The following is a 25264-nucleotide window of genomic DNA, read 5'->3' as shown; positions in this document are numbered from 1 at the left end:
ACAAATATGGCAAACTGCACACCTCCCTTATTTGAATAAGGGCAGGAAACTTGCAAAAGAAACTAGCGTGGCAAGGGATTCCTTAGCTGAGATTCCTGCTTTGCAAGGGGTCAGACTAGATGACCCCTGGTTGTCAGCATCACCCTTGAGCCAGTGCACCAACTGGACTCATGCACCTCAACCCCGACTGGGCTAGGCGAGCTGGGTAGCAGTCCCAGAGACCACCTTTCTCACAGGAACAGGTCACAGTGCTGTGGACTCACAGCTTAGAGCTGAGAGCCCGGATTCACTTGCACAATAATACAGTCGTTGCGCAGCAGAGTTTTGCAGAGTCTTGCAGAGTATAAACCACTTGGAGAGCAGCTCTGTAGAATATCTTCCTTTTATTCTATAACTACAACTATGATACAAAACTATATACAGAGCTGAATATTCTGAGCATAAATCAATGCTACACTGAGAGTCTGCAGCTGCTCTTAGCAGCAACCTTATCTCTAGACACGATCTCTAAAACTCTCTCTCTCTCCGATACACTGACTGACTAATTGACTCACTCACTGACAGATTTATGTGGTGCTGGAGCTGAATAAGTAGAAAGCAGAACATTGCTCCTCCTCTCTGTAGAATCAGCAGGCTCCTCAGGAGATTCCTGCTTTGGTCTCCCTTCCAACTCTACAATTCAACTCTGCACCTGAGAGCAGAGATAGGCACTTGCCTTATGACCACATCTGCCTGCACTCCATAGAGTTTCTGCTCCACCGCTTTCTGGAAGGACATCAGAGTGTTTTCAGGTGCCATCTGGGAAGGAGAAAAAGATGAACAAACAATATCATTTATTCATCTAAGCAAGCTGACAGCGTACAAGAGATAGAGCAGTCAGTTAAAATGCCAACATTGACTATCCAAACGTGTTTAAAATAGCATCGGACACAGAAAGGGATCGGGCTGCCAAATGAGAATCTCTAGAATACGGAGGAGATTAATTTGAGGAGATCAAAAGATGGGGCAGAGTCTGTTGGATGTTTTGCTGCTGGAAACAGATGGAGGCCACCAGAAGAAGAAAAAATATTAATGGAACCCTCAAGAACATGGCACAAATATTTCTATAAAAGGGTGCTTTGCGGGAATGCTGTGGGTGCCCCCCAGGTGGACACTCTTTTACGGAAGGAAACAGAGGTCTGCAAAATTTAAGTGGATTTAAGGGCTCTGACGACTCATACAATAAACCTGTGTTTTTTTCTATTTTAAAAAACGAACTTTTTGCTGTTAGGAAAGTGATGCAGGAATTACAGTGAAGTAGGGGGATGAACAAATGATTAACAGGAAGACGCATCATTGAAGACTGACTTGAAGAAGAAGAAGAAGAGGAGGAGGAGGAGGAGAAGAAGAAGAAGAGTAGTTTGGATTTGATATCCTGCTTTATCACTACCCTAAGGAGTCTCAAAGCGGCTCACATTCTCCTTTCCCTTCTTCCTCCCCCACAACAAACACTCTGTGAGGTGAGTGGGGCTAAGAGACTTCAGAGAAGTGTGACTGGCCCAAGGTCACCCGGCAGCTGCATGTGGAGGAGCGGGGAATCGAACCCGGTTCCCCAGATTACGAGTCCACTGCTCTTAACCACTACACCATGCTGGCTCCCAGCTCACTTTAACTAATTTTTCCACGTTGCATTTGTTGTCCGCTGCCTACAGACGACCGTGGTTGAGCGGTAGATAAATTGTTTAGATAAAAATATTTTTTTTAAAAAAATGATATTTATTAAAGTTTCCTATAAAAGACATATAAACACAGACAGCAATAAAAACATACATAAACAAAAACAAAAAACATGTATAAATTCAAACCTTATTTTCTAAACCTAATTTCCCCGACCTCCTCACACCTCCCCCTTCTGTATTCTAATCTCATTTATCTTATCAGCAAATCCATTCCCATATTTCCCATAATTTTTGATAATTCTGTTCTTTTTCCTTAATCAACGCCCCTGCAAACCACTAATTTTTAAACCCATATCTTTCTAGCCTTCATTAATTTTATAATGTTTATTAAGATAGTCTTTAAACTTCTTCCAATCTTCTTCCACTGTCTCTTTGTCCTGGTCTCGGATTCTGCCAGTCATTTCTGCCATGTTTAGATAAAAATAAGTAATTATTAGGTAGTATTATTACCATTATCTTTATTGTTATCAGCTAATAAAATGGCAATTAGTTGGTTGAAAAATGGCAGCCGCTGAAGAATTCTGCAGCCTGTTTGTGGTCTAGAAGCAGGAGGTCCGATCAGGTAAAATCTTATCCCGTCTCAGCTAGAGGTTAATTTCCAGGCTCAGTTTGAAGTGCTGGTCTAAATATATGAAGCGTGATGAGACTTGGGACGTCAATACCTTTGGAACTGCCTCTCTCTGCAGGAACCTACCCAGACCCTGCACCCATCATCAGAGACCCATCTCTGTGTGTCCGCATTCATGGGGGGGGGTGGAGAGTGACAACACAGGACAGGGTCTTCTGGGTGGTGGCTCCACGACTGTGGACTGCTCTCCACAGATAGATGAGCCTTGGCACCAACATTTAGGTGCCAAGGAAAGGCATTTCTGTTTTCCCTGGCATTTGGCAGCATAGGGTTACCAGACGTCTCGGTTTCCCAGGGACAGTCCCCGGATTTGCGAATTAGTCCCTGGACAAATTAATGTCCCCGGATTTCATCTAATGTCCCCGGGAAACGCAGCAGCGGCAGTCTCAGCAGCCCGGAGCAGTTGGCTCTGGCTGGCTTCAGGAGCTGCTCAGAAGTCCCCCATGTGATGGTGGTGCAGGGGCTCTCAGATGCAGCTTCTGGGCTGCCTCCACCTTCCCTGAGCCCAGCAACTCAGCTGTGAAGGGAGGCTTTGTGCTGCCTATCGGAGCAGCCTCCCAACTCCTACTTGCGTGCAAGCGGAGTGGGGATCTCTCAGCTGTGAAGGGAGGCTTCACGCTGCCTATCAGAGCTTGCGTGCAAGCAGGAGGGGGCAGGGATCTCTCAGTTAGGCAAGGGGAAGCCTCCCTTCCCAGCTACTTGCACACAAGTAGGAATGGGATTGGGGCTGCTCCAATGGGAAGGGGGGCATCACGCTGCCCAAGCCTCGCCGCCACCGCTCTCAGCCCTCCTTGGAGAAGGGGAAACGTGGCGGTTGAGGTCAAGGTAGCGGCTGCCCCTCTGCCACCGCCATCGCTGCAGCATCAATGTCCCGAACATAGTATGTATGTATGTATGTATGTATTTAAAGTGTCCAGGGATTCATTGAAAAAAAATCTGGTAACCTTATCTTATCTGATAATACAGTGGTACCTTGGGTTAAGTACTTAATTCGTTCCGGAGGTCTGTTCGTAACCTGAAACTGTTCTTAACCTGAAGCACCACTTTAGCTAATGGGGCCTCCTGCTGCTGCTGCGCCACCGGAGCACGATTTCCGTTCTCATCTTGAAGCAAAGTTCTTAACCCGAGGTACTATTTCTGAGTCAGCAGAGTCTGTAACCTGAAGCGTATGTAGCCCGAGGTACCATTGTACATCGCTGGACTGGTCATGTTGTGTGGATGTCTGATTATCGTCTTCCAAATTAAAAATGGAAAGCATCATGCTGGTGGTCAACAAAAGAGGTTTCAAGACTCTCTCAAAAAAGACAGTATAAACACCAACAATTGGGAAACACTGGCCTGCAAGCGCTCCAGTTGGAGAACAGCCTTTACCAAAGGTGTCATGGGCTTTGAAGACACTCGAACTCAGGACGCAAGGGAGAAGCGTGCTAGGAGGAAGGCACGCTTGGCAAACCCTCACCGTGATCAACTCCCGTCTGGAAACCTATGTCCCCACTGTGGAAGGACGTGTGGATCCAGAATTGGCCTCCACAGTCACTTACGGACTCCCTGTTAGAACCATGTTTATAGAAGACAGTCTTACTCAGCTACGAGTGATCGCCAAAGAAGAAGAAGAAATACCCTCAGATTGTTTTGGCATTCACCTTTCAGGAGGGCATAATAGCATTTGTCGGTTTGAGGCATTGTATTTAGTAGGTGTTGAAATAATAATAATAATAATAATAATAATAATAATAATAATAATAATCGTGAGCCTGCTAGTTATGACCCACAGGAAAAATACACCTCTGGAACAATGATGTTTCCAACTTGCTTCCCCTCACGTTAAAAGATTCAAGAGTGACATTTAATATTGGACTTTTTTTATTTTGAAAAAATACAAAATCCGATCTAAAGGTCAAATTGGGGAAGAAGCTAAAATAGGAGTGACTTGCCTAAGCAGGAAATGAGCCTTTTAATCCACTGCAGAGGAAGGGGCTTCTACAAAAAAGATAAAACAAAGGATGAGAAAGGCTTTGAAACCTGGGGATTGTCCTTTCTTGGTTTAAAGGAGCTCTTAAAAACCTTGATTCCGGAAGGAAGAGATTTGCAATGTTTAAAAGGAAGACCAAACCGTCTGTTAAATTATGGATCAGAGGGGCGGCAGAGACTTTCCTTCCAACCTGCTGAGAAGAAGCGTGACTACGCTGAAGAAGAACTTACGAATTAACACCCATTTCAGTCCCAGAAACCGTAATTCCTCTAGAGAAAAAGGCGAGGAAGAGGAGATGGGATGGGAATTATGTGCGGAGGTAGAGAAAAGGATTTTTCCTTTTGCTCTCGTAACAGACAGCACAGTTGGTAGAGAACAGGGGGCTCTTAATCTCAGGGCTGTGGGTTCAAGTGCCACGTTGGGCAAAAGATTCCTGCATTGCAGAGGGTTGGACTAGATGACCCGGGGCCCTTCCAATTATTATTATTATTATTATTATTATTATTATTATTATTATTATTATTATTGGAAGATTCAGGACAGGCCAAAGAAAGTATTATTTCCCTGCAAATGCACCTGATCCACTTTTAATTGCACATCCTAAATTTGCTGTGATGTATGGAAGTGAGAGCTGGACCATATAGAAGGCTGATTGCCAAAGAATGGATGCTTTTGAATTATGGTGCTGGAGGAGACTCTTGAGAGTCCCATGGACTGCAAGAAGATCAAACCGATCCATTCTGAAGGAAATCAGCCCTGAGTGCTCACTGGAAGGACAGATCCTGAAGCTGAGGCTCCAATACTGTGGCCACCTCATAAGAAGAGAAGACTCCCTGGAAAAGATCCTGATGTTGGGAAAGATGGAGGGCACAAGGAGAAGGGGACGACAGAGGACGAGATGGTTGGACAGTGTTCTCAAAGCTACCAGCATGAGTTTGACCAAACTGTGGGAGGCAGTGGAAGACAGGAGTGCCTGGCGTGCTCTGGTCCAGGGGGTCACGAAGAGTTGGACACGACTAAACAACAACAAATTTGCTGTTACCTGTTTGATTCATATTAGTATTATTATTAGAATTTATCAAAGCTGCAATCACTGCCTAGAAGCTGCCTCTCTTATCCTGGCTCTCAGCTTTTATTTTGCCTTCTCTCTGCAAAAGACATCTTGACCTAACGAATGAAGATTTTTGGATCCTAAAGGGGGTGATCCTATTACGCCAGATTCATGTGCCCTCATTTACTTTTGAGCCTTTTTCATCTTTACCTTCAAGGTGGAAGAAAAATATCTCTCTCCAGCACACACACCCTCTATTCTGGGGAATGAGACATCTTTAGATTTGTAATTAGGCCGTCGACTCCTTCCTGGCACAGCAACAGCTGCCAAAACAAATTCCTCTTTGCGTAACATATGTTCATTCTGAGCCAAAGATCAACAAGTATTAGTGTGCGAATTAGCTGCTCTTAACAGAAAGCCTTGGGCAGAGGGCATTAAAACGACAACGAGGTTCAAAAGTAAACACTCTTGGCTAGGAGGAAGGATTCCAGAAGCAAGACCAGACATTTATTTTTAAAAAAGGTTTATTTTTTTGTAAGACTAGGAGGTGATATGTGTTTGAGAGAGGCTGTTCTATCACTATGTTCCAGCTGTCTAAGAGAGCCCAGGGAGACACATTTTGCCTTCCTTTACTGAACTGCTTGACTGATTCTGCTCTGGTCAGACCTCACCTGGAGTACTGTGTCCAGTTCTGGGCACCACAGTTCAAGAAGGACACTGAAAAACTGGAACGTGTCCAGAGGAGGGCAACCAAAATGGTCAAAGGCCTGGAAACGATGCCTTATGAGGAATGGCTAAGGAAGCTGGGCATGTTTAGCCTGGAGAAGAGGAGGTTAAGGGGTGATATGATAGCCATGTTCAAATATATAAAAGGATGTCACATAGAGGAGGGAGAAAGGTTGTTTTCTGCTGCTCCAGAGAAGCGGACACGGAGCAATGGATCCAAACTACAAGAAAGAAGATTCCACCTAAACATTAGGAAGAACTTCCTGACAGTAAGAGCTGTTCGACAGTGGGATTTGCTGCCAAGGAGTGTGGTGGAGTCTCCTTCTTTGGAGGTCTTTAAGCAGAGGCTTGACAACCATATGTCAGGAGTGCTCTGATGGTGTTTCCTGCTTGGCAGGGGGTTGGACTCGATGGCCCTTGTGGTCTCTTCCAACTCTATGATTCTATGATTCTATGATGCTGGCAGGAGAGGCACCGACGTATGTGAGCAACTCTCCCCTCCTGCAACTGGCATTCAGAAGCATCTCCTACGAAGGAGCATCTCTGTTATGTACTGAAGTTCTCACCCTGGGCCAGCAGGAGGATATTGTAGATAGTTATGTAAATGAAGGATCGAAAGTGACGTTCAGTGATTGGATAGTTTTAGAAAGTTGTTACAGTAACATGGTACTGGAGCTCTATATAAGCAGGCTGACGGAGCCCTTCAGTTCAGTTGTGTCCTGGCCTGTGAATAAACAAGAGCTGTTTGAAGAATTGCTGCATCGTCTGATATGTTCACCCACAACTTAACAGTCTCCACTCACAGGTCCAACTCCAGAAGGCCCTCGGCACTGGACCTTAGTGTCCGGGTAGAATGATGGGGGTGGAGACTACCGGTAATTTATATTTTTTAAAAAATAGATGACGGGGGGGGGAGAGTCATAAGAAGGGGATCCTACCATTGGCGCTCCCCGGTGTCCAATAATGGCAGGCTTGGGGCCGAGGTCCTTCTTCTCCATGATGCAAGGGGAATAGACTGTGAGGGGGATGAGGTACAGGGCCAGGACCACCGCAAAGTAGGCTCCAAACGTCAGCAACTGGGAGGCTGCAGGAAGAGGCAAACAGATGAGAGAGAGAGAGAGAGAGAGAGAGAGAATGAGAGATGGTGAACAGGGATCCAGGAAAAGGAGGGAGGAAAGGCTGTTCCCAAGACATTCAGGAAGTTCACAGCACAGCCTTCCCCATTCTGGTGCCCTCCAGCTATTTCGGAATACTACAGTGGTACCTTGGTTCTCAAACTTAATCCGTTCCGGAAGTCAGTTCTGAAACCAGGGGGTGCTTTTCCCATAGAAAGTAATGCAAAACGGATTAATCCGTTCCAGACTTTTAAGAACAACCCCTAAAACAGCAATTTAACATGGATTTTACTATCTAACAAGACCGTTAATCCATAAAATGAAAGCAATAAAGAATGTACTGCAGTCACACAATCAATCGATCAATCAGGAGCTGGAACTGGGTTCCACACAGCCACAAAAACAAAACAGAAAGAGCCGCAAAAAGAAAAATGCAAAATAAATAGCAAAAACAGAAAGAAAAACACTTTCCCAGTTCCACAAGAACCAGAAACTCTTCGCCGACTCTTCTACCCACTTGGCTTATTTTTCTTAGTTGCTATTTTGCTAATGCTGTTAATATTGTTTTATAGATTGTAAGTGCCGTATCGATTTGTTCATCGTATAACATGAATTTTGCTGCAGCTGCGATGTTTAACGTATTTTCGTTAATAACATTCTACAAATTGTAGTGGTTTTATTGATGGCTTGTTAATTATTTTATGTGACTTATGCTGCATGGCATAGAATCACAGAATTGTAGAGCTGGAAGGGACCATGAGGGTAATTTAATCTAACTTCCAGGAATTTTTAGCCCACCGTGGGACTCGAACGCATGACCCTGAGGTCAAGAGTCTTGTTCTTGTTGTTGTTGTTGTCATTTAGTCATGTCTGACTCTTCGTGACCCCCTGGACCAGAGCACGCCAGGCACTTCTGTCTTCCACTGCCTCCCGCAGTTTGGTCAAACTCATGCTGGTAGCTTCGAGAACACTGTCCAACCATCTCGTCCTCTGTCGTCCCCTTCTCCTTGTGCCCTCCATCTTTCCCAACATCAGGGTCTTTTCCAAGGAGTCTTCTCTTCTCATGAGGTGGCCAAAGTCTTGGAGCCTCAGCTTCACGGTCTGTCCTTCCAGTGAGCACTCAGGACTGATTTCCTTCAGAATGGAGAGGTTTGGTCTTCTTGCAGTCCATGGGACTCTCAAGAGTCTCCTCCAGCACCATAGTTCAAAAGCATCAATTCTTCGGCGATCAGCCTTCTTTATGCTCCAGCTCTCACTTCCATACATCACTACTGGGAAAACCATAGCTAACTATACGGACCTTTGTCAGGAAGGTGATGTCTCTGCTTTTTAAGATGCTGTCTAGTTTGCCATCGCCTTTCTCCCAAAGAGCAGGCGTCTTTTAATTTCGTGGCTGCTGCCACCATCTGCAGTGATCATGGAGCCCAAGAAAGTAAAATCTCTCACTGCCTCCATTTCTTCCCCTTCTATTTGCCAGGAGGTGATGGTACCAGTGGCCATGATCTTCGTTTTTTTTATGTTGAGCTATGCTCTACTAACTGAGCTATCTGTTCTGGGATTTCTGATGTTCTGTTCTGTTAGTGTTATTTATTGTTCGTAAGCTGCTTTGAGATGCATTTGAATGAAAAGTAGCATAAAAACAGAATCAATCAAATCACTCTCTCTCTCTCATTCTCTCAGAATAGTATCACCCACACAGACCATTTAGGGAACTGACTTGTCGAAAATCATTAATGCTTTCTCCAAGGTTCAGCCTTCCTCCTCGCAAGGACCTTTAGAAGTCAGATATCCGAGTGCAGCGCTTTTTTCTGGGGGGTGGGACGCAGGGGTACGCATACCCCTAAACATTTTGTGAATCTTTGTACTTTTGTCCATTTACTGCATTTAGGTAAAGGGACCCCTGACCATTAAGTCCAGTCACGGACAACTCTGGGTTTGCAGCACCGAGGGAGCCAGCGTTCAGCTTCCGTGTCCTGTGGCCAGCATGACTAAGCCGCTTGACCAGAGCAGTGCACGGAAACGCCGTTTACCTTCCCACCGGAGCGGTACCTATTTATCTACTTGTACTTTGACGTGCTTTTGAACTGCTAGGTTGGCAGGAACAGGGACCGAGCAACGGGAGCTCACCCCGTTGCGGGGATTCGAACCACCGACCTTCTGATCAGCAAGTCCTAGGCTCTGTGGTTTAACCCACAGCGCCACCCGCGTCCCTCCACTGTATTTATTTTCCCCAATTTGAACTATAAAATGGTGATTTTCTTTAGTCAGAATGAGAGTACCCCTAAACATTTTGTGGGGGTGGGGGTGGGGGTGGGGAAGCACTGTCTGAGTGGAAGGCAGACAATTCTCATCCCTAAACACACAGGTAAATACAGGTGTACAGGTGTTCTAGGGAGCCATGCAAAGACTCCACCTGCTGAGCAGTATTTTGAAGGACCATTCTGGTCTGTGTTTGTCTTACAAAAGCACTGAATTTAGCTTCACAACAATGGAGGGAAAGCTATGATAAAATAAAGAAGAAGGTCATGTTTGCACTAAGCCATAAAACTTGCCAATGCACATAGTCTGGGTACTCCCAATTTGCTCTAATCCAGTGTTTCCCAACCTTGTGCCTCCAGCTGTTTTTGGACTACAATTCCCATCATCCCTTGCCACTGGTCTTGCTAGTCAGGGATGATGGGAGTTGTAGCTCAAAAACAGCTGGAGGCACAAGGTTGGGAAACACTGTGTGAGCAGGTCATGTCATGTCCTGACCCGGGATTGCGCTTGCTTTCTCCTATCAAACCACAATTGCTAGCCAGCTGGGAGCAAGCTGCAGGCTCCCAGACTTTCCTTCCCTCCACAAATGCAAATTCTCCCATTCTGTCTCCGTGCTAACCACGGTGTAGCCACTTCTGCAAAAAGGAGCACTAGGAACGATGGTTAGCTTTAACCAGGATCTGCCAACCAGGATTCAAGCCCCAAGTTAAGCCCCACCCCATCCCGTCTTAATGCTAACCATGGTGAAGTTCATGCCTGCAGGAAGGAGAACAGTAAACCGTGGTTAGCTTTAACCAGGATTCACCAACCAGAGTTCAAACTTCAAGTTAAGCCCCACCCCATCCCATTTTAATGCTAACCATGGTGAAGTCAACACCTGAGAAGAAGAACAGTAAACCATGGTTAGCTTTAACCAGGATCTGCCAACCAGGGTTCAACCCCCAAGTTAAGCCCCACCTCATCCCTCAATGCTAACCATGGGGAAGTTCATGTCTGCAGGAATGAGAACAGTAAACCATGGTTAGCTTTAACCAGGATTCACCAACCAGGGTTCAAACCTCAAGTTAAGCCCCACCCCATCCCGTCTTAATGCTAACCATGGTGAAGTCAATGCCTGAGAAGAACAGTAAACCATGGTTAGCTTTAACCAGGATCCACCAACCAGCATTCAAGCACCAAGTTAAGCACCTCCCCAGCTTAATCCTAACCATGGTGAGGTTCATACCTGCAGGAAGGAGAACAGTAAGCCATGGTTAGCTTTAACCAGGATTCGCCAACCGGGGTTCAAACCCTGGGCTCAGCCCCCTCCACCCAACACACAGCACTGACACACAAATCTTGCCCTCAGTGACGAGAAAGAAACAAGCAACTACTCACTGGCTCTTTCGGCTCTTGCAAACTGCCCAGACACCAACCAAGACAGGGCCGTGACAGCCGCAAGGGCTCCTATGTGCAGAAAAGGCGCTGTTGCCTAGGAAAAAGAGAGCAGGGAAGAGTGAAGTACGCAAATACGTTTGCTTATATAGTAGGGGTGGCCAACTCTCAAGAGACTGCGATTTACTTTCAGAATTAAAAACTGGCAGTGATCTAGTGATGTTACTCACTACCAAAACTTTGCGGGGTTCTACCAGTAGATTGTGATCAACCTGTTGGACATCCCTGCTATATAGCCAATGAAAGCAGTAAGAAAAGTCATGCAGGAATCACAATGTGATTTAGCTGCGGTTGCTGCACTGAAAGGGGTTGGACTAGATGACCCCAGGGGTCCCTTCCAGCTACATACAATGCAGCTGTATGTAAAGGGTACCTGTTGCTCAACCGCAGGAGTGTCACAAAAAGCCATCTAATCAGTTGAGGCTCCTCTAACCAGCTGTTTTGGACTGTGACTCCCATTGGGAGGAGCTGATGATGGGAGTTGTAGTCCTAAACAGTTGGAGAGCCTAAACACTTGGGGAAGCCTAAAATAGATCATTCATGGGTGGCGGTTAACAGATTGAGGTTGAATCCTGACAAGCCAGAAGTACTGTTTTGGGGGGACAGGGGGTGGGCAAGTGTGGGGGACTCCCTGGTCCTAAATGGGGTAACTGTGCCCCTGAAGGACCAGGTGCACAGGCTGGGAATCATTTTGGACTCACAGCTGTCCATGGAGGCGCAGGCTAATTCTGTGTCCAGGGCAGCTGTCTAGCAGCTCCATCTGGTGTGCAGGATGAGACCCTCCCTGCCCACAGACTGTCTGGCCAGAGTGGCGCATGCTCTAGTTATCTCCCGCTTGGACTACTGCAATGAACTCTCTGTGGGGCTACCTTTGAAGGTGACTCAGTAGCTACAACTAATCCAGAATGCGGCAGCTAGACTGGTGACTGGGAGCGGCCACTGAGATCATATAACACCAGTCCTGAGAGACCTACATTGGCTCCCAATACGTTTTTAATATTTAGTTGGAAGCCGCCCAGAGTGGCTGGGGAAACCCAGCCAGATGGGTGGGGTATAAATAATAATATATTATTATTATTATTATTATTATTATTATTATTATTATTATTATTAACGCCTGGGAACTGGGAGGCCTTCCTTCAAGAATCTGAAGCAGAAGGCGCAGCAGAACCGGCTTCAAACAAATAGCCAGCACGTGTAGACACAAAGTCAGAAAAGCTAAAGCACAGAATGAACTCAGGCTTGCTAGAGAGGTCTTATTCAACATCTTTATCAACAACTTGGATGATGGACTCAAGGGCATCCTGATCAAATTTGCAGATGACACCAAACTGGGAGGGGTGGCTAACACCCCAGAGGACAGGATCACACTTCAAAACGACCTTGGCAGATTAGAGAACTGGGCCAAAACAAACAAGATGAATTTTAACAGGGAGAAATGTAAAGTATTGCACTTGGGCAAAAAAAATGAGAGGCAGAAATACAAGATGGGTGACACCTGGCTTGAGAGCAGTACATGTGAAAAGGATCTAGGAGTCTTGGTTGACCACAAACTTGACATGAGCCAACAGTGTGACGCGGCAGCTAAAAAAGCCAATGTAATTCTGGGCTGCATCAATAGGAGTATAGCATCTAGATCAAGGGAAGTAATAGTGCCACTGTATTCTGCTCTGGTCAGACCTCACCTGGAGTACTGTGTCCAGTTCTGGGCACCACAGTTCAAGAAGGACACTGACAAACTGGAACGTGTCCAGAGGAGGGCAACCAAAATGGTCAAAGGCCTGGAAACGATGCCTTATGAGGAACGGCTAAGGGAGCTGGGCATGTTTAGCCTGGAGAAGAGGAGGTTAAGGGGTGATACGATAGCCATGTTTAAATATATAAAAGGATGTCACATAGAGGAGGGAGAAAGGTTGTTTCCTGTTGCTCCAGACAAGCGGACACGGAGCAATGGATCCAAACTACAAGAAAGAAGATTCCACCTAAACATTAGGAAGAACTTCCTGACAGTAAGAGCTGTTCGACAGTGGGATTTGCTGCCAAGGAGTGTGGTGGAGTCTCCTTCTTTGGAGGTCTTTAAGCAGAGGCTTGACAACCATATGTCAGGAGTGCTCTGATGGTGTTTCCTGCTTGGCAGGGGGTTGGACTCGATGGCCCTTGTGGTCTCTTCCAACTCTATGATTCTATGATTCTATGATTCCACAAAATGAAAAGTGTTGAAAAATGACAAGGAAGCAGATTTCAATAGAAACTAGGGACCTGCCTGCCACAGGAGGCGGTTGGCTGTCAGTGGGAGAATTTCAGCAGATGCTTGGAGGCTATTTGCCTGGGCTGCTGCAACTGAAACCTTCAATGATCAGGGAGCTGGCCTCCAAAGTCCCTTCTAACTTTGATTCGACGTCTCTGCAGGATCTGTTGCTCTGAGTCTGCCTTCGTCCAATCAGGCTGGGGTTGGTCTAGATGACCCAATGGGTTCCCTACCAACTCTACAATTCCATGATTCCATTTCACAGCTCAAGGACACGTCTCTGGCCAGGCCAACGCACTGGAGTACAGAGCGGCACCAACGAAGGCCATGGCACAGGAAAATCCGGAGCAGTGCCGGATTTACATACAGTGGATGCTTGGGTTGCAAACATGATCCGTGTGGGATGCACATTCGCAACCCACAGCGTTCGCAAACTGCAGAGGCGCATCTGCGCATGCGCGGGTAGCGATTTGGTGCTTCTGCGCATGTACAAAGCGCGGTTTAGTCTTCTGCGCATGCGCGACCTCCGAAACCCAGAAGTAACCCATTCTGGTGCTTCCAGGTTTCGGCAGTCCGCAACCCAAAAAGGGTCTGTAACCCAAGGTATGACTGCATAAGCTAAACAAGCCATAGCTTAGGGCCCCACTCTCTTGGGGGCCCCCCCAAAAAATAAAGGGAAAAACAAACTGGATGTACATTTCCAAAATATAAGATAAAAAACAAATAAAATAAAACCTACATGCAGCAACAGTGTTTTGTGTTGTGTAGGCTCCTAGGATGTAAGTCATGGGCCCCACCTGCTATCCTGCTCCACAAAATATCACCGGTTTGCTCGTTTCTATATACAGGGTGCCTACATTCTGCTATTTATAATTATTAGTAGTTTGCATCATATATTTACACCTATTATTATTTCATGTTATAGCAAGTTTCTAGAGACTAGATTATGAGTCTTTGTAAATTGTGTTTCTAAAGGAACTTTTGTTACTACCAAATGCCAATGTCTTTGCATTATTAAGTTTTTTATAAATAAAAAGTCATTTTAAGGCAGAGCTTAATAATTATTTCACTATTAATATACTTCCTCTTAATTGTATTTCACTATTAATATACTTCTTAATTGTATTTCAGTTCAACAATTACTTTGATAAAATATGTATTTTGTTATGTGCAAATGACTTGAGATACCTATTAGGTCCACAAATTACCATATAGCATATATTCAACACAAAAAACAGGGACCATTGTTGTTAACAAAGGGCAGCTGGACATTGAAAGGGCCCCATTACCTTCAGTAGCTGAGGGCCTTAGCAAACCTAAATCTGGCCCTGATCCGGAGGGCTATTTAGGGAGGGCGGAAGAGCCGTGCTTGGCACCTGCCTTCTGCCATGACACTTACCTGCAAGGATATGGCGACCATGTTCCACTCATCATCCCATAGCTGGGCTATAGAGCACATGGTGACAACGATCGTTATCAAGGTGGTTATCAACCCAATCTGCAACGCAAGAAAAGGCCAGAGATTTTATTGTATTTCTTCCCTCTGGTGCTGCGAGAAAGCTCTAATCAAAGCTCAGGCACTCTTTGTATCCGAGAAAGGAGTCGAGCCAGCGTGGAAGGCCAGCTCGCCCTCAACTTCACAAACACCTGCTTTTGACAATTAAACCATAGCTTTAAACTGAGGGGTAGGGCTGGATGACCCTCAGGTCCCTTCCAGCTCTGCAAATATTACGCTGTTAACTAAGCGAGCAGAGACACAATCCGGTTTCAAGAGCCAGGGCTAAGTCTGAAGCAGAAAGCTCTCCATTTTGCTGGGTTTTTCTTCGTCGCGGGCAGAGGAGGAGATACAGGCTGATGGGATTGTCTCTCCCTTTCCCTTTTCTTTTCTTAAAAAAGGGATTTAGATTAATCCCCAGAACTGACCCATGTAGAGGGTCTCAAAAGGAGCTTGAATGGCAAAGCACTAATAACACATTTCACTGTGACGGGCGTAACGTAATGAGATTCACTTTGCCGTAGATTGCAATCGCTGGAAGGGCGCAGCGCAGCAAACGTACTGGAGAATCTCTCTCCTGCTGCTTCCCCCCCCCCCCCCAATCACTCATAAGACTAAAAGGAAGCAATAGCCAAGCTATTCCTTTATCTCATCTACCGCTGCAACCTGGGTTCCTGTTGCGAAGCCAACGCGGTTTCATTCGGAGAGGCATGAATCGGAAGCAAGAAAGAAGGAGCCAGTTTGGGCCAGGGCGGTGGGGAAACAAAGTAAAACCGATCGCAGCACAAGACTTTGTAGGTTTCAAATTTCTCCTGTCAAACTAGCAGGATCTGTGCAAAAAAGTGACTGTGGGTTTGCCAAGTTCTGCCCACCCAACCTTCTTCAACGTAAGAGTCGCGGAGCACTTTTAAGCCACGCCACATGCTCCAACACAGCAACCCTCACAGCTGTTTTAAGAAAAACTGTTCCCTTTCCCAATGGGGTATTCCGGAGCCCGTATAGAGTCCTTAAGTGGGTTCCCTATCGGTAGGAGAAAACAACAGAGGCCAACCAGAGTACCGTATTTTCTGCTCCATAGGGCGCACCTGACCATAAAACGCAGCTAGTTTTTAGAGGAGGAAAACAAGGGGGAAAAAATATTCTGAACGAAACAGTGGATATATGATTTTTGTGGTTCATGCTGTGGCCACAGACATGATATGTGATTTGACGGTGAGTTTGGGGTAGCCCAATGCAAAAATCCTGAGGATCCATGTGGATCCCTGCTTTGTAACCATGTTTTTGCGTAATTGCGGCCCCATGAAACAGTGGATGTGTGATTTTTTGGGGTGCAGGCTGTAGCCATGGACATGCTATATGATCTGATGGTGAATTTGGGGTGACCCAATGCAAAAATCCTGAGGATCCATGTGCTTTTACTCCCTCCTCCCAAACAGCCTCCTTTATCGCTAGCCTCCCTTATCTCCCTCCCGATCGCTTGCAGATCAGCTGCTTCCATTCAACACTCCCTTCCCTCTTGTTTGTCTTAGTTTCTTTTCCTTAGCTGGAGCAGTTTTTTTGCTCCTCCTTTTCTTCTAACTTCTCTCCTCATTACTTGTTTTAGTATTCCTGTCTCCTCTCCTTGCAAGTTCGCTGTCTTTACCTCCCCCCTCCCAGGCAGCCTCCTTTATCGCTAGAGTCCCTTATCCCCCTCTCCATCGCTTGCCAATCAGCTGCGGTCCGCTTGTGGCCCATGGGCCTTAGGTTGCCGGCCCCTGATGTACATCAAAAGGGCTCCCTTTACTAGTGGTTGACCCTTATAATACTACCTGCATGACGGGCAGGAGTCAGATATAGTTGGTTCAGTTCCAGTGCCTAAGCCAGTACTGCTCACATCTGTAGCCAATAAAGTTGTGGCCTTATTTATCCCATCAGCCCAAAATATTGGTGTCTGTGTGTTTCATTATCTAGAGATGGGGTGGGCTTGGGGTCTTGCCATGCAACTGAAGATCTGCCTTTCTTTCCTTATACAGTGGTGCCCCGCAAGACGAATGCCTCGCAAGACGGAAAACTCGCTAGATGAAAGAGTTTTCCGTTTTGGAGGTGCTTCGCAAAACAAATTTCCTATGGGCTTGCTTCGCAAGACGAAAATGTCTTGCGAGTTCCTGCGGGTTCCCCCCCCCTTTTTTCTAAGCCGCTAAGCCGCTAAGCCGCTAAAAGCTGCTAAACCGCTAATAGCGCTAATCCGCTAAGCCGTCAATGGGCTTGCTTCGCAAGACGAAAAAACCGCTAGACAAAGAGACTCGCGGAACGGATTCTTTTCGTCTTGCGAGGCACCGCTGTACTGATTCCTGCTTCCACTCATTTTTCTCCGACCGATTAACGGACTTAGGGGACACCGGAGAATTGGCCAACCCAATTTTTTTCCTCACAGCACTGCATATCGAAACGTGCCTTACCTTGTGGATCCAGTGTAGGTTCATTTGCTGTCCTACTGCTATGTGACATAGTGCTAAAATCTGAAAGGGAAACAAGTTGGAAAGGAGAGAGAGAGAGAGAGAACTGATTAGGAATCCAGTAAACTAACTTCCTTCCACCAAGTCAAGGCAATTGGTCAGTCTTGCCCAGAGGTTTTCAAACTTTTACAAAAAGTTGTTTACAAAAAGTTTATCTTGATTTCTTATTGAATATTTACAGATAAATTGTAAACAAAAAACACTGGCAGGATTATTGTAACAACCTGCTGTTTCACAAGAGCATATATTTAAAGAAGATAAATAAATGAGCAAATTAAGTTAATTGTCATATGAAGAAGATATTAAAAAATAAATTGAAGCAACCGCAGAAAGAGGGGGAAGAAAATCAAGCTTTATAAATGTCAAAATGACTGTAAGATCGGTGAAATGTACAAATTTGAAAAGTATTTTTTTAAAAATTTAAAAAGTAAACTTACCAATAATGCTGTGATGTACGTGAAACCAGCTGCCGTTGAAACAAGGATTGGAACGGACCAATCGCTCCAATATCCCATTCTGTTATATAAAAACCTAAAGGATCAAAAGAGAAAACAAGAGAAGTAGAATCAGAGGCAGGCACAATGGGTATCACTGATGCTCTGTAAAGTATCACACTGTTGTGGCAGGAAGAGGGTGCCAAGCATAGCGGAAAGACTTGAAGGCAATCAATACAGGTGGCGACTATTTTGTGAGCGTCCAATTGATGCACAACCACCAACCTGCAGGTCCTTTTGGACATGATCTGGTTCTGTGGTTTATTTATTTAGTACATTTATAAGCCACCTTTACCTCCCAAGGGAAATGGGTTCTCCTGCTCCCCATTTCATTCTCACAACAACCCTGTGAGGTAGGTCCAGGGCCGGATTTAGGTTTGACGAGGCCCTAAGCTACTGAAGGTAACAGGACCTTTTGCATGTCCAGCTGTCCTTTGTCAACAACAAATTGTCCCTGTTTTTTGTGCTGAATATATGCTACTGTATTTTTCGCTCCATAAGACGCACTTTTCCCCTCCTAAAAAGTATGAGGAAATGTGTGTGCATCTTATGGAGCGAATGCAGGGGGGAGGCAGGCAGGAAAAGCCCCCAAGAACCGCACACAAGCTCCGTGCGCTCTTGCGGGCTTTTCCTCAGGAAGGAGAAGGGACTGACGCGGCTAGTCAATCCCTTCTCCCTCCTCGTAGAAAAGCCCGCAGGAGCTGCACGCTCCTTAAAGGGTGTGCGGCTCCTGTGGGCTTTTGCGGGAGGTGGGGGTATTGCCATAGCCGCGCACACCCTCTCCCGGCTGGCAGAAGCATCCCGCTCGCTGTCTTGGCTTCTTTGCTCTTTGGGGCTGGGAGGTGGGTAACCCAGGCTTCCCCGGCAGCCCCGCGAACCTCGCGGAGCAGCGGGAAGGCTGGGCGCCTTTCCGCTGCTCCCCGACCTGCGGTGGGCTTCTCCCTGCTAGCCCCAAAGAGCAGGTTGAAAGGAACCTGAAGCCTCCGGAGCGCAGCGGGAACTCCAGCTTCGGGTTGCCTTCACTGAAGCCTGGAGAGCGAGAGGGATCGGCTTCCAAGGTAGCTGCCTGAAGGCGACTGAACGCATCTTGAACGGCGCCTTGTTTAGAGGGGGAAGAACAAGGGGGGGAATCTCCCCCTCTCTGCGCAGCGCCTCCTGCCGCTTCGTTGAAGGGGCACTGGGCAGAGAGGGGCATAATTTCCCCCCCCCTTGTTCTCCCCCTCTAAAACAAGGTGCGTCCTATAGAGCGAAAAATACAGTATAAGGCAGGGATAGGCAAACTAAGGCCCCTGGGCTGGATGCGGCCCACTTGCCTTCTAACTCTGGCCCGCGGACAGTCCGGGAATCAGTGTGTTTTTACATGAGTAGAATGCGTCCTTTTATAAATGCATCTCTGGATTATTTGTGGGGCATAGGAATTCGTTCATCCCCCCCCAAAAAAATATAGTCCGGCACCCACAAGGTCTGAGGGACGGTGGACCGCCCCAAGGCTGAAAAAGTTTGCTGACCACTGCTATATGTAATTTATGGACCTAATAGGTATCTAAAGCCATTTGCACATGCAGATTGTGGACACCCTATACAGTGGTGCCTCGCAAGACGAAATCAATCTGTTCCGTGAGGCTCTTAGTATAGCGGTTTTTTCGTCTTGCGAAGCAAGCCCATTGACAGTTTAGCAGATTAGCGCTATTAGCGGTTCAGCGGCTTTTAGCGGATCAGCTGATAAGCGGCTTAGCGGCTTAGAAAAAGGGGGGGAGGGAAAAACCCCCGCTGGAACTCGCAAGACATTTTCGTCTTGCGAAGCAAGCCCATAGGGAAATTGTTTTGCGAAGCGCCTCCAAAACGGAAAACCCTTTCGTCTAGCGGGTTTTCCATCTTGCGAGGCGTTCGTCTTGCGGGGCACCACTGTATATAGAAATGAGCGAACCAGTGATATTTTAGGGAGCAGCCTAGCAGGCGGGGCCCATGACTTACATCACAGGAGCCTACACAAAACAAAACACTGTTGCTGTATGTAGGTTTTATTTCATTTGTTTTTTATCTTATGTTTCAGAAATGTATATCCAGGTTTCCCCCCCCCTTTTGGGGGGGGGCAAGAGATTGGGGCTCTAAGCTATAGCTTGTTTAGCTTATACAGTGGTACCTCGGGTTAAGTACTTAATTCGTTCTGGAGGTCTGTTCTTAACCTGAAGCACCACTTTAGCTAATGGGGCTTCCTGCTGCCGCTGCACTGCCGGAGCACAATTTTTGTTCTCATGCTGAAGCAACGTTCTTAACCCAAGGTAATATTTCTGGGTTAGCAGAGTCTGTAACCTGAAGCATCTGTAACCTGAGGTACCACTGTATGTAAATCTGGCTCTGGGTAGATGAGGATGCTAAGAGATGCCCACTGGCCCAAGGTTTGCTCTCCCAGGTCCTAGTCAGACACTCTAAACCATTACGCCACACTGGCTCTCGCATCATAAAGTTGCTGTGTTCTGTGCTGTAAATGAAGCACTGCTCAGAGACCTTGCTGTTTTCCAACATATTTCTTATCAATAAGAAATTCAGTGTGTGGCACAGGGCAATTTTTAATTCTGAAAGTGTGGCCCTGTTAAAAAAATGTTTGAGAACCACACTGATCTGGCAGCGACACCCCTAAGAGCTGTCCCCATAAATCTCTGCCACAAGTGCTGACTCCATCCCATCCCAGACAAAAATGTCAAAATTTGCATTTAAATAGAGGCACACTTCCTAATAAAGCTCGCTAAACCCAAAGTTAATTAAAGAGAGAGAGGAGAAGACAGTGAGCTTCTGTGCAAGGATCAAAATGAACCCCTGAAGAGCAAGTTGGGTAAAGTTAATTCAGGAGGGGAAGAAATGGAGGCAGTGAGAGATTGTACTTTCTTGGGTTCCATGATCACTGCTTCTTGGGAGAAAAGCAATGACAAACCTAGACAGCATCTTACAAAGCAGAGGCATCATCTTGCCAACAAAGGTCCGTATAGTTAAAGCTATGTTTTTCCCAGTAGTGATCCATGGAAGTGAGAGCTGGACCATAAAGAAGGCTGATCGCCGAAGAATTGATGCTTTCGAATTCTGGTGCTGGAGGAGACTCTTGAGAGTCCCATGGACTGCAAGAAGATCCAACCTCTCCATTCTGAAGGAAATCAGCCCTGAGTGCTCACTGGAAGGACAGATCCTGAAGCTGAGGCTCCAAGACTCCAAAGTTGTTGCAATTAAAGGATTTCCATAGTTAACAATGGTACATATGTTCCAGTTTTCACAGAATCCTAGCATTGGAAAGGACCCAAGGGTCATCTAGTCCAACCCGCTGCAATGCTGGAATCTTGGGCTGAAGAATCCAACCCCAAGTCATAGAGTACTTTCTACAGATCAGTTACAATCTTCTTTTAAATCCATCTAGGTTGGTGGCCATCAGTGGACCCTGTGACAGGGAGTTCCATAGTTTAACTATGGTGCAGTGTGTGTGTGTGTGTGTGTGTGTGTGTGTGTGTGGAAACATATGAGTATATTACATATTTTTAGATAGATAGATAGATAGATAGATGATAGATAGATAGATAGATAGATAGATGATTAGATGGATGGATAGATAGATAGATAGATAGATAGATAGATGATAGATAGATAGATAGATAGATAGATACTTTATTACGGTCAGAGACCAGCTTATAAAACACACTTGGGGGTACAATCCCAGAAGGGCAACAAACATTTCAAACAATGTACAACAATAAATTTAAAATTTATAAATGCAATAAGCGTATAGACACTTAAACTTTAAGATAAGCTACTGCAGAGAGATGACGCAGAGTCACCCATGGAAGCAAGTTTGGGGATTTTCTTAACAAACTAGTTTGGTTCGGGGGATGGTCTGCACCTAAAGATCTGTACACAGAACCTGGCGACCATCCAGGTCGTCTTATGATCTTTGCCTAACAGGAAAAGGTCGAATTTTTGCTTTTCCGGGAGGCCAGCGAGCCTCACCAGCAGGGGATCAATGGTCTCACTAAGCGCCTCTTCATAAAAGGGACATCTAAAGAACAAGTGCTCTGGGCTTCCTATCTCCCCCAATGAACAGGCGCAAAGTCTTTCAGCATATGGGACTTTTTTAAAGGCTCCTTCCAGGACCGGCGAGGGCAGAGCCGAGATTCTGGCGAGTGTAAAAGCCCTTCTTGCATTTTTGGATTCGAGAAAGAAGAGATATGCTGCTGGTGCGGCTATATCTCTCTCGATTTCTCCATTTTTTTCATATTTTTATTGATTGATTTGAATAATACAATCATAGACTCCAAGAGTTGGAAGGGACCCCAGGGGTCATCTAAGTCCAACCCCCTGCAATGCAGGAATCTCAGCTCAAGCTTCCATGACAGAAGTGCCATCTGCTTAAAAGTGCCATTAGTACATGTTTTCATTATTTGTATGTATATCCCTTCTTTCCTTCTAAAGCAGCCCAGGTCGAAAAGCACCTCAGTGATAAAACGGTGCAATGAAAAATAATAATAAAAACATGTTTTGAACATTTGAAAATGATTAAAACCGTCTGAGAACGCATGTTTTGAACGTACTGCACGGTGGTCCGTTCTGCACTTGCCGCACCCATTAATGGAACGCAACCCTTCCCCCTTCGCATCCCAGGGCTGGCCAAGACACAGTGAGGGTCTCAGCTGGGGAAGAAAAAGGGTCTCCCACAGTAAACCAAAGTCATATTGGCAGAAGCCCCAGAACAGAGAGATTCCCTGAAGCGGGATTACAGCAGTCAGTTCTGGATCCTGGCAAGAGCTCAGGAAAGGAAATTCCACAATCGAGAGCCAGCCACTAAGAATACGTCCTTAAAGAATTTGGCAGAAGCAGGCATGCAAGCTATTAAAAAAACACAGGATGTCAGATCCTATGCAAGATGCCCAGGGCCGGATTTAGGTTTGATGAGGCCCTCAGCTACTGAAGGTAATGGGGCCCTTTATATGTCCAGCTGTCCTTTGTCAACAACAAATGGTCGCTGTTTTTGTGTGTTGAATATATGCCATATGGTAATTTATGGACCTCATCGGTATCTCAAGCCTTTTGCACATAACAAAATACGTATTTTATCAAAGTAATTGTTGAACTGAAATACAAAAAAGAAGGATATTAATAATGAAATACAATTAAGAAGAATTACCGTATTTTTCGCTCCAGAAGACACACTTTTTCCCTCCTAAAAAGTAAGGGGACATATGTGTGCGTCTTATGGAGCGAATGCAAGGGGGAGGCAGGCGGAAAAGCCCCATAGCTACTGAAGGTAATGGGGCCCTTTATAAGTCCAGTTGAGGACGCGGGTGGCGCTGTGGGTTAAACCACAGAGCCTAGGGCTTGCCGATCAGAAGGTCGGCGGTTCGAATCCCCACAGCGGGGTGAGCTCCCGTTGCTCGGTCCCTGCTCCTGCCAACCTAGCAGTTCAAAAGCACGTCAAAGTGCAATTAGATAAATAGGTACCGCTCCAGCGGGAAGGTAAACGGTGTTTCCGTGCGCTGCTCTGGTTCGCCAGAAGTGGCTTAGTCATGTGGCCACATGACCCGGAAGCTGTACGCCAGCTCCCTCGGCCAATAAAGTGAAATGAGCGCCACAACCCCAGAGTAACGACTGGACCTAATGGTCAGGGGTCCCTTTACCTTTACCTTTTATATGTCCAGCTGTCCTTTGTCAACAACAAATTGGCACTGCTTTTTGTGTTGAATATATGCTATATGGTAATTTATGGACCTCATAGGTATCTCAAGTCATTTGCACACAACAAAAAATAAAATTATGAAAAATGTACTCTGTTTTCCAGATTTGTTGGGGCTGCAGCTCACTCGAAATGCCCATGGGAACCGTTTGGTGCAAATGCCAGATAAGCAGACCAAATACATGCTTTCCGCTTGTGAGGCATATCCCTCATACACCAACGTATCCCCTGGGAGAAGTGGCAACAGCCTGATGTGCTCCTGACCAAAGTCCATGTGATCCATCTCACATCAGTGGCTCCTGACAGAATATCATTCGCATCATTATACTATTGGGAGCGCTGGCTTCCAAACCGCTGTGTTTACAGCTGGCTCAAACAGAAGCCAACAACCTGATGGAAACGAAGGCGGGTCCATCAGGGTGAACGCAGCACTGTTTCCCCAACTCCTGACCTAAATCTGCCCTCATCCTGCCCCAACTTGTCTTCTCACTTAGAACCAGCAAAATGATTCACAGATGGTATTTAACTCCAAGTAGGCTTCCTAAGGAAAGGAGTACGACAAGGCTAGATACTGTCTTCCTGCTTATTTAACTTATATGCAGAATTCATCATGCGAAAGGCTGGACTGGATGAATCCCAAGCCGGAATTAAGATCGCCGGAAGAAATATCAACAACCTCAGATATGCAGATGACACAACCTTGATGGCAGAAAGTGAGGAGGAATTAAAGAACCTTTTACTGAGGGTGAAAGAGGAGAGCGCAAAAGTGAGAGATTTGACTTTCTTGGGCTCCATGATCACTGCAGATGGTGTCAGCAGTCGCGAAATTAAAAGACGCCTGCTTCTTGGGAGAAAAGCAATGACAAACCTAGACAGCATCTTAAAAAGCAGAGACATCACCTTGCCATCAAAGGTCTGTATAGTAAAAGCCAAGGTTTTCCCAGTAGTGATGTATGGAAGTGAGAGCTGGACCATAAAGAAGACAGATCGCCAAAGAATTGATGCTTTTGAATTCTGGTGCTGGAGGAGACTTTTCAGAGTTCCATGGACTGCAAGAAGATCAAACCTCTCCATTCTGAAGGAAATCAGCCCTGAGTGCTCACTGGAAGGGCAGATCCTGAAGCCGAGGCTCCAGTACTTTGGCCACCTCATGAGAAGAGAAGACTCCCTGGAAAAGACCCTGATGTTGGGAAAGATGGAGGGCACAAGGAGAAGGGGACGACAGAGGACGAGATAGTTGGACAGTGTTCTTGAAGCGACCAGCATGAGTTTGATCAAACTGCGGGAGGCAGTGGAAGACAGGAGTGCCTGGCGCGCTCTGGTCCAGGGGGTCACGAAGAGTCGGACACAACTAAACGACTAAACAACAACAACAAAGGCTTGCTAAGATGTACAGTCATACTTCAGGTTGCATCTGCTTCAGGTTGCGTGTTTTCTTCCTGCGTCCCACAGCAACCCGGAAGTACTGGAATGGGTTACTTCCGGGTTTCGCCACATGCGCAGAAGCGCCAAATCATGCAACGCGCCTGCACAGACGCAGCGCTTCGAGTTGCGGGCTTTTTCACATTACAGACGGGCCTCCAGAACGGATCCCGTCCGTAACATGAGGTACCACCGTATAAGACTGAATCAGATAGGTGCTGGAGATGCAAAGAGATGGAAGGAACGTTCTTTCATATATGGCGGACTTGTACAAGGGTAAAAAGGTACTGGGAAATGACCCATAATGAATTGAAAGAAATGTTTTAAGGTACTCCCCCCCCCAAAAAAAAACCCCACCAAAGTCCTTTCTGTTGAGGATGATTCCCAGGTGTCAAAAAAGGTTCTTTATGTGTGCTACTACTGCAGGCCATGTTTTGTTAGCCCCAAAATGAAAAACTAGCGAGGTCCCAACTAGAGAAGAATGGCAACTTAAGTTG

At 46.1% G+C, this 25264-nt stretch overlaps 1 protein-coding gene across 2 annotated transcripts in view; it reads right to left on the bottom strand.

The window, feature by feature from the left end:
* The window catches only part of GDPD5 (glycerophosphodiester phosphodiesterase domain containing 5), a 194500-nt gene that overhangs the window by 28615 nt on the left and 140621 nt on the right, over positions 1-25264 (bottom strand). For both annotated transcript variants that reach the window (XM_081860460.1, XM_081860461.1), the window contains exons 4-9: positions 17579-17672; positions 17085-17144; positions 14551-14649; positions 10847-10940; positions 7034-7179; positions 716-798 (exon numbers count right to left, since the gene is read on the bottom strand). In XM_081860460.1, the coding sequence (XP_081716586.1) occupies positions 716-798; positions 7034-7179; positions 10847-10940; positions 14551-14649; positions 17085-17144; positions 17579-17672 (576 nt within the window). The remainder of the gene's footprint in view (positions 1-715; positions 799-7033; positions 7180-10846; positions 10941-14550; positions 14650-17084; positions 17145-17578; positions 17673-25264) is intronic.

Source organism: Podarcis erhardii, assembly GCF_964252035.2.
Source record: "Podarcis erhardii genome assembly, chromosome: 4".
In the NCBI taxonomy this organism is placed as follows: domain Eukaryota; kingdom Metazoa; phylum Chordata; class Lepidosauria; order Squamata; family Lacertidae; genus Podarcis; species Podarcis erhardii.
This window is presented reverse-complemented; position numbering and strand designations above follow the sequence as displayed.